The sequence below is a fragment of the Scylla paramamosain genome, chromosome 19 (genome assembly GCF_035594125.1).
Source record: "Scylla paramamosain isolate STU-SP2022 chromosome 19, ASM3559412v1, whole genome shotgun sequence".
NCBI classification, from domain to species: domain Eukaryota; kingdom Metazoa; phylum Arthropoda; class Malacostraca; order Decapoda; family Portunidae; genus Scylla; species Scylla paramamosain.
The window spans coordinates 13,815,613-13,826,141 of record NC_087169.1 but is presented as its reverse complement, the minus strand read 5'-3'; the positions used below and the strand labels follow the sequence as shown (position 1 = coordinate 13,826,141).

General features: G+C 38.9%; 1 protein-coding gene across 1 annotated transcript in view; it reads right to left on the bottom strand.

Moving 5' to 3' along the window:
• Nucleotides 1–8,225, bottom strand: part of LOC135109484 (dual serine/threonine and tyrosine protein kinase-like) — a 36,168-nt gene extending 27,943 nt beyond the window's left edge. The window contains exons 1-3 of the mRNA XM_064020863.1: nucleotides 8,099–8,225; nucleotides 7,880–7,941; nucleotides 6,670–6,767 (exon numbers count right to left, since the gene is read on the bottom strand). Coding sequence (XP_063876933.1) covers nucleotides 6,670–6,767; nucleotides 7,880–7,941; nucleotides 8,099–8,225 — 287 coding nt within the window. The remainder of the gene's footprint in view (nucleotides 1–6,669; nucleotides 6,768–7,879; nucleotides 7,942–8,098) is intronic.
• Between the last annotated feature and the right edge of the window lie 2,304 nt (nucleotides 8,226–10,529).

Genomic DNA, 10,529 nt, shown 5'->3' with positions numbered 1-10,529 from the left:
AAACAAAAATGAAGAATCTTTGTAAAACCATCACCACAATCCTGAAAACACCAACAACTTCCATAGGAGCACCTTGAAACTGGCTGACACAAGACACCAGTATGTGAAGACAATACTGTAACATCACAGCTCATTACCCTAACACTTCCAGTCTTCCTTAAACACACACAGACACACACACACACACATCCTATAGGCTTATCTCAATAACAGGCTGTGGCTGCTTATGTTAAGGTGTCAGATTTCAACATGTTTCCCCCTCCCCTACCCTCCTGTATGGCCATCCCCAGTCCAGGCCACACCTCCCCTGCCTCTCCTGCTCCTATAAGCCTACCTGCCTCTGCATCCACCCTCCCTCCTCCTTCCTTCTTGGTGAACAAAGACTACCTGACTACAGTAACCACCGAGTGTTATCCGACATCTTGTACATGAAAAATGCAAATTAACATTGAAAATTGTGTGTCCAAGAGAAATGTAATGATGCTGTGGGGAAAGTGTCACCAAAAGAGGACAGAAAAAAAATATGGTGTGTAAAGAAATGTGTATATCATAAGCAGGTGTCATGCAACACAGTCCCCTTGTTAATGAGAGGGCTTCACCTGAACTGGAGAGCAAGATTATATGAGGCACTCAGAAAACAGAGGGTGAACACCACCACAATAAATAGCCTTTTAGGTAGTGCCAGCAGTAATGCAGTCCATTCCTCTGTGGCTGATGCTGAGTTTGCTTCTATTAGTGAAGAGTAGATAAAGAAGACAAGTCAAATCTGGCCTCTCTGCCCCAAGCATGTGGCTGGTTGTGGGCAGCGCATCTTTTAAAAAACTCACTTAAGACAAGTTTGCCCTTTATGTCCTCAAACCCCACATGTTCTAGGAGTGAGAGGCGCCTTGCTTTGTGATGCTGAAACTCAGGGCATTAAAGATGATGGCCTCACCTGACCAAGAACTGAAAACACTCAAGTAAAAAAAAGTCTGTTAAGTACACAAACTGACTAAATAACATCAATATTTTTTTATTAAAATATTATTAGCATTATTATTTATTATCACTGGTTTGTCTAAGTGGAGACAATATGAGATTAATAATGAAAGAAGCACACTACACAAGGGTTTTAAGACAGAAATGAAAGCACATCATTCGGTAGAGGGAAGACATGGGAGGAGGTCTCAAGGCACGACCAAGAAAGCAAAAACTGAGCTGCTAAGTTGCCCCTAATTGTCCACCTCAGCAACCACCATCATGAGCCACAGCCCAACAAAGGCAAATGTGTGCCCTGCCTTTCATGCCACCCAGAAAAAATTATCACCTTTTGTTTAGCTTCAGATATCAAGGACAACAATCAAACACTTACATAACAATCAAGAAGCTTAAGAGCACATCCCTCAAGCATCATAAATTAAGCTTAAGCATGATTAAAACTCTGACTGTTCATATTTCCCCTAGGTCTGCCATTTAGTCAATGTCTACAATAATCTTCTTACCAATCACCTTAAATAATAAACCCAACAAAAACAACAAAGCTGCTGCCATTCAATGGAATCACACCAATGACTTTTCATTACTGATTTCTTGTGTGACATTTTCCCTACCATTTAATATTACTTTAATAATGTTATCTATTTATACACCATGCCAACATTCTCCTTCCAGCAATGATTCCCAGACTTGTTGCTCAGTGCCCACTAAAGATAGGTACATCACAGGCTTTGTGGTGCACCAACCCTGCAGTTAGCATACATAGTGCAGGCCTGCTGAAAGGCACAAATTAAAAAACACAGAGCTATCTAAGAAAATCAGGTGGCACACTTTGGTGACAGTCATGGTGCACAGTTTGTGAATCGCTGCATTAGAGAGACGTGGCTGAGACAACACAAAATATGTCTCATCTCACTGAAAGAAACAGGAGTCCTACATTCTCTCCCCTGTTCCTTTAGTCAGCTTTTTACAACATGCAGTAATCCCTTTAATCTGGCTGAATGTAGACAACTAATCATTGACAGTACATGTTGGTTAAAACCTCTCAATAAGAAAGCATCACAAACACACCTACTTACAGACATTCATTACCACCACAGAGTCACCCAACATTACTTTATGAAGTACTCATGCCACCTTTCTTTTACCTGTTGTCTACTTGTTCACCTATCTATATTTTCCTAATTATCATCATTATTCTTATCAATTCATGAAAATATTTTATTTTCTGATCTGTTTCTAGCTAGGTATACTATTCAAGTAATTGCTTGTTTATATGTAATCTTTTTCTACTTCCTTTCAATCTGTCCTTCAGTCCAACAACCAAATCATTCCTGTTGCATTTTGCTAGAGAAGATACACAAAACTGAATGAAAGGATCTGACACTCCCATCAAGCATTTACTGTCACTATCAAGTTTTCCCAAACACACCTACACTTAAATGATAATGAGCAAAACCTTCACCAAATCACAAGGTACTAGACAAGACACAATTTGCTTAGAAAGAATCTCCCAACATTTGACAGTTTCACAATGATTTTTACAATGTGTGTGATACAATGACTTCCTGAACACTCTTCCTTAGTCACCTGGAGAGCATGAAAGAGATGATGATAAAGTAGGTTAGATAGGAAGGCTGGGTGCAGGTGTACCAACACAACAAATGGTAAGGTGGGAGAGTATTGATGATGGTGTGTGTGTGTGTGTGTGTGTGTGTGTGTGTGTGTGTGTGTGTGTGTGTGTGTGTGTGTGTGTGTGTAGAGAGAGAGAGAGAGAGAGAGAGAGAGAGAGAGAGAGAGAGAGAGAGAGAGAGAGAGAGAGAGAGAGAGAGAGAGAGAGAGAGAGAGAGAGAGAGAGAGAGAGAGAGAGAGAGAGAGAGAGAGAGAGAGAGAGAGAGAGAGAGAGAGAGAGAGAGAGAGAGAGAGAGAGAGAGAGAGAGAGAGAGAGAGAGAGAGAGAGAGAGAGAGAGAGAGAGAGGCCAAGCTGGATGAAGAAGATAAAATGGAGACTTCTGTAGCTACTCCCTTGAGAGAAAGATAAGAGATAATATAACTAGAATTAACTGAACTTGATGTATCGTTCCTGATTAACACAAAGAACAAAATCAATAAAATAAAATGGAAAAAATTAACTGAAGGCAAAAAGTAGAAGTCCACTTAACTGCCACTCCCTATAAAAGCAAGACCTTAAATGTTAGCACATCCTCAAAATGCCACAACAGAAACTTCTATCACAACACTAAATGAAAGACAAATCATAGTAGTGACTGTGTGAAGACTGGGTTTGGATTCATGATAACAATACATCAGTGAATCAAGAGAAACAAACATGCACACCTGTATTTTGTTTTCTGTAGACATTCGTAGCATCTGACTATCCTTGTACTTCTCTTATCTTTCTTTAGCATTGTCCTCTTATCAATCTAGCACATGGCAGCTCTCCACTTCTTTCCTACCAATTTACTGATAGGCTAGTAGTAAGAGGACAGTCAAGGCTGATTGTAATGAACCCAGGCCTTAGTGATCATCTTGGCCTAATTTTAATCTCTCAGACTCAAATTTACACACTGTATCCCCACCACGATCCAGTCCCTGGTGACGGCCTCTCAAGGACAATTCATACAAACTTCAGATCAATTTCTAAGTACATACAGTAAATCCATGATGCTTCAAAGAGTGCATGACATTGTTATAACCTTCACTCCTATTCACATCTTCAACAGGTTAACAGATTTGTAACACAGCAACAGCAACCAAGGGAATCAACACTGTTCATGATGACATTCTTTTATGCCATGATGAGGCAGGCTTCATGATATGATAAGAGGTGCTAAAGCAATGTTTTTATTTTACAATGACCAGAGTGCTGATAACAGATGAGGCTGATGACTAACTGGGCCACAGGCAGACCAAGGTGTGGAAGTACTCAGTGATCAATGAGATAAGATTTCTCGGTACATACAATCTGTGACACTTATTCATAAAAATTCCATGGGCACAGCCATGACAAAATCTCCATTCATCAGAGTGAATGACTCATAGTACAGAGATAACTGAATATAGGAAATAAAGAATGATAATTTTGACTACCCTGTACGAAATATTTTCCTTACGATATACTGTAACAATGAAAAAGAAAAGAAATTTACAATAAATTCTATACACCAATCTACAGTTTATGGTCAGTTTCTATCATATTGTGTGTACATCAAAGTTTGTCCAAAAAGGATGCGAAAACTCCTGATGTTTCAATCCACTCTGGGAAAATTTCCTTCTGTGGCATTCCTGAGATCTGCCCCAATTCTCTCTCACTACCAATGACCTCCAGGAATCAATAAGAATTACATAATTTCAAGCAGGAAGACATGTAATTCCAAACAACAAACTTCTGAAATAAAGCACAGCAGAACCCAAGAGAACCTTTCACCTACAATACTCTTAATACTGAAACATAACTAGAAAATTTCCTTGAAAAGTACAGGCAGGTAATCCAATGCCACAATCCTCATAGACTCTCTGAGAAGTATGGACACCCTTCTCGTGCTACACCCTCCCCTGACGTCATGCCTGTATAGTCTAGATCCACATACACACTCTTGACGTCACATACACTTCCCTAATGCCCCATACACCTTCCAACATCACGCACACCTGCCATACACCAAGCGAACTCACGTAGCATCACATACATTTCCTTCCCACCACACACCACTAACACTACAAACCCACTTTACATTACATAGCCCCACCTAATGTCATTTATATTATCCACCACATGCACTTGCCTACACCACATAAATTCACCTTTCAGCTCACAGCCATGTAAACTAAATTAACTGTGCATGGATTCAGTACTACTACAGTGAAGAGCATACTTCACACACTAAATCCTTACTTATTTTAATGTGTTAATTTTGCTCTTCCACTGATTTTGATGGTTTCAGCATTAAATATCCAGAACAGTCAAACACTTTTGTAATGAAGAGATTTAAGAGCATATTCCTCAACATAGTAAAGTACCATTGATCAGTTAAGCAATGTTAGGAATAATTGCAATATTGAGTTTTGAATGTTTAAAGGATCCAGGAGATGAAGCCTTTAATATTGGAGGTCTGTCAGCTCAGATTTAATTTACTGTGTTTGCCAGTGGATTAGACACACCATCAGGCCTTAAAAAAGAAAATTTAGTGGTATTAAGAGAAAAAGGATGGCTTCATCATAAATTTGTTGCCTGTCTATCCACCATGGGGTTCAGACAATGTGGAAAAATTACACTAAGTAAAAATATAAAGGAAATGCTACAAGGTAACCAAATTGTCATGTATATATATATATATATATATATATATATATATATATATATATATATATATATATATATATATATATATATATATATTTTTTTTTTTTTTTTTTTTTTTTGTCAGAGATTGACCAAGAGAAAAAAGAGAAAAAATCAAAGCTGCTTCTAAAAAAAAAAAAAAAAACAAAGGGAAGTGGGAGAGTCATCCAATTTAGTTTTTGAATATTTTGATACTCCTCTTTTGAAACAATTCAAGTAGGAGGCAGAGAGTTCCAGACTTTACCAGCAGGAAGGATGAGTGGAGATACTGGTCAACTCTTGCATTAGTAAGGATAGTATAGGGATGAGAGAAAGTAAAAAAAAATCCTGTGCAGTAAAGCTGTGGGAAGAGGGGAGACACACAGTTAGCCTTGTGAAATTAACAAGAAAAGTGTGGCTAAGATCATTTATGAATAATCAGAATAGGATAGGTGGTGGGATCAGATAAGATGAAAGCATAATCTGGTTCAGTCTGCAGACAGCAATTTAATGTAATTTCTTCACTGATGCATTTCTTTACAGGCCTACCATTACTTGACCAGCTTTATCATCACCACAACACAGTGAACAATGCAGGTGGACCCCCATTATTGGCAGTTTTACATTAGGAGTAGCCAATCTGTCATTCTGTCATACAACTGCATCAGTACCAACTTATTCTTTTCAGCATCATACAACAAACTTTGAATACTCGTATTATTGATAAGAGTTTGTGTTCAGTGAAGCATTGCTCAGCACAGATCACCCCAGACCCCTCTAGGCCACACAACACCAGCTGTTCTGTGTTGTGCCTGTCTCCTCATTTAGTAATACAGTAATTGCATTTGGCACATTAATATGATTTCTGTCTTTGTTGTCTTTTACATGATGTCTTATACACCAGCAAATGGAGTAGGTAAAAAATACCCTTTGCTGTTTGGTCATCAGGAGATTATTAAGTGGAAGTTGCAGGATTTTATGTAACAATTAGGCAAGGGCTGTGAGTAGCCTGCTTGTGGGCAATGACTATTATTTCACTGAAAACAAAAATTATTTGCCAAGAAAAGGTTACCAAATTCACATATAACACACTGATATCAATCAGAGCAAAATACTTCTGTCTCTAAACTAAGAGAAAGTGATGTGACAAAAATTTACAAGACATACTTCCTACATTTTCCTAATGCATTGATGACCCACCCTCTACCACACAAATATGCTATGTATATTCTTTTAAGATTCCTATTAAAACATGTAAAAAAAAGGTAGCTGAACTTGGCCACGTACTGAAAGTGGAGGACATTGAAAGGAACTGCTGATTATGAAGAGGGAGTGAGAGCATGAGAAAGACAGAGTTAAGTTTATGGACACACTGCTGGAACAAGTGGGAGGTGGACAGAGAGCTGTGGACCTGGGCAGACTGGCAAATGACACAGGAAGGTGGAGATCTGTGGCTGCCAGTGTCACTTGACTGGCAACCCAGTAAGGGTAATGCAATGCAATATACACATCCTGGACTGAATCTAGCAGCACACTTCATTCCCTAGTACAGTGTTTTTCAACCTTTTCTAAGTTCATGCACCGCTCTGGGAGCTTTGGAGAAATTCATATACCCTGGCAACAAGTATTATTATTTTTTTTTAATTACATTTTCTCTAGTCTTAATACTATAAACATATACGGAAAAGTATTGGATCTCTATTTTCAATATAGAAAATAGCTATTTGGTTCTAACTAATTGTTATATACCTTGGTGCTAAATGTATAATAAGACAAAATGCCACAAGGTGTGAGTTGTGTCTGAGTGTAATACTGCATGCTAATGTAATACATAAATCCGTAATACTTTAATCTAATTTAACCAAATTTCCTACATGTCACAGTTTTTTTCCTAAACATTTTTGTTCTGTGCACTCACACACGTACACTTGCCACGTCATGTACCTCACTGTTTCCAGATACCCTTTAAAAAATTCATGCACCCTGCACCCAGGCTAACCACCACCATCGCCCCACCACTTAACAACCTGTACAAGACATCTTGCACACCATCCATCACTATAGCTATTTTTCTGCCAAAATAAGCAGTGCCAACAGAAACACTTTACACCAAACATTTTAAAAGAAAGAAATGTGTTCCTTACATCCAAAGCAATACACACATGAACAGACAAACACTGCAATAACACCAAATTTGCTGCTGTTGATGTTCTGAGGTAAAATGATGATATAACCTGAACACAAGAACAGCACACGTACACAATCAGTCATCCCAGCAACCACCAATCCTACACCAAGACAGTCTCCGGCACACAACAGATTAATCTGACTTGATATTTTTATTGATCATAAAGCGTACTAAGTAATATTAATTGTGGTCCAAACAGTACACAACACACTGGGCCCACATCACACACATAAGCTGTAAAAATAGGGAAACAAACAATACATGGAAAACGTGATATACTCAATCATAAAAAGAAAAAGAAAAAAGAAAAAGAAAAAAAAGCTGTGAAATCAGTGAATCAGTCAAGTGAACTCGTCAGACAGGAGTGGAGTGTGTGCCAACACCCTGCACCACACCTGACCACCCGACCTGGCCTGACGGCAACCCACATCCTGAGCCACACACTGCACATCAACACCTGCACTACACAGGTACACATTAATTAAGATGCACTCAGGTAACCCCAAATACACACCACGTACGTACAGACACAACACGCAAAGGTAAAACCCTACACTTCCACAAACACGAACGCACACACACACACGTATATACAGAAGCACACGACTATTTACCTTCCGACAAGTTGCCCGAGAGTCCCACATCTTCTATGGATTGTATAGTCTCCCTCTGTAGCCGCCTCAAGTGTCTGGCATTCTTATTAAACTTCTGAAACTCCACCACCAGTCCCTCAGCGGCCATCCTCACCGTTTGTTTACATCGGACTGACTGACGGAGCGCCGCGGACCTTCCCGCCAAGAAAACGGGCCACTGGACTTTGCAACGGGGACTCACCAAATGTCTACATCTCTATTTGCTGTCTGGAAATACTACGCGTGAATTATACAGTTAAATTAATAATACAGTATGCTATTTAGTCTTTGTTTATGAAAAATTAAATTAGATACAATGAAATAAAATGAGAACAAAGATGTCCGCAGGGAGACTTTCTAACGGAGCCAACTGAAATTAATTTATACCTGTGATTCGTAAACTTTCAGTACTAGTAACCAGTCATAATAAAAAAGAATTATGAGTATATTCCGTCGTCAGTGCAACAAAATATACAATATACCAAGAAAACAGAGACGAGGGAAACTGTAATGGGGACTACCGAAATGTTTACACCTGTGATTATCTGATGAATTGATTGTTTAGAATTTTCACATGTGAAGTATTTGATAAATGTATGCATTTCTACGAGAACAATTTTTTTCTGCTAAGAAAACTATTATTCAAGACTGCTAAGGTGAGAGTATTACAATATTCATATCCACGAATAATTAGATGACCAGAAATTTTACATGTAAAGAATACAAAGGATATAATCCATTTGTACATATGTATTTTTCCTTGTGAAGAGAAAGGACCCAAGTAAGGAGATTAGTGATACATTTGCAACTCTGATTGACTAATTTGCTGATTTTATTGTAGTAACTATCATTAGGGATACTTCATGAGTATATGCAGTCGTATTTACAGTACACTAAGAATTAATCGTATATGCATGTAAAATTCCGCGTTTCCATCGAGAGACATTATCGCAGGCTGGCAGATGTCCCCGATTACTGGTTTGTTTACGTTCGGTGTTGATAAGATTGGCTGTGATTTGTAATACATATTTCACGAGGCTGGGCTGTGCGGCAGGTAAGGGCAGGGTGACGCATCAGCCAGGCAGCAGCCACTCAGTACCTGCCTCTCCTCCTCTCTTTGTACCTGAACCTCCCTCCGTCATCACATCAGTCCTTCCGTGTTCTAAGTATTATGCTTTTACGATATCAGTTTTCTAAGATATACTAATAATGTTTAATTGCTACCACTTTTTATTGCAATAATACATAAAACAGTACACAGATACATCAGGCAACTGTTCAAACGTGTGTCGAAGTGATTACGGGAATGCGTCACTAGCTGCCTTGCTTCTCTCTCTCTCTCTCTCTCTCTCTCTCTCTCTCTCTCTCTCTCTCTCTCTCTCTCTCTCTCTCTCTCTCTCTCTCTCGCCGATTCCAAGAGAGCGATGACGAACAAACCACAAAGACGAATAAAGAAAGAGCGTCGTTTGAAATCACCACCACCACGACTACTCTGATTCCTTGTTCTGTTCTCCCTTCTCCTTTCTCTTATTCCGTCAGAGTGATGAATGAGTCACAGAAGCGAAGAAAGAAGCAGCGGTGTTTGAATTTACTACCACCACGACTGTCTTATTCCTTGCCCATACTCTTTAACGTTATCTTTTTATCTGTATGCACCTCACTCCTTTCGGTTTTTATTTCAATATCTCGCGTCCTTCAAAGAAAAAAGTTGAGTCATTCAGACAAACAGGATCGTATCATGACTCAAAACCAACACCGTATGATGCAGAAATGTAAATAATGAACGTGAATAGTATGTGTAAATGTAAATAGTAAAGTAAATAAGAAATAGTAAAGAAAAAGTTTAGCCGTGCAGATAAACAGAAACGTATCAAGAGACAAGAAATGTAAGCAGTGAACGTAAATAGTAAAGTAAATAGTAAACAGTAAAGAAAAAAACAAGTAGTAAAAAAGGTAAAAGAAAAAAAATAAGTCATACAAATAAAAAGAAACTAACCCTGAGAGTAAAACCGTACAATGCAGTGACGTTAATCCTTTGACTGCTATTTGGCGCACCTTTCCTTAAATACTAATAACTCTGAGACACCTTTACTTGTTCTACAGCCACTTCCAATCTTTAAACTGGATAGAAATTGCACAACCTGTTCTTTTCAATCCCCTTATTTCTTGGGATCTCATGCATTACTTCTGGTGTTGTTAATTGTTCCGTATGGCAGAGAAAGGGTTAAGGGTTATCTGGCTATTAGTGTCAAACAGCCAGCCACGTGATCTCAGGGGCTGCATGGACCTGTGAATGACGCAGTTCAGTAAGAGAAAGAGAGTCCGCCAGTCACCTCAGATTTAGGTCAATAATAACAATACAGTAGACACCCGGTGGACTCTCCTACCTCCGCCACGCTTCATTGTCAACACG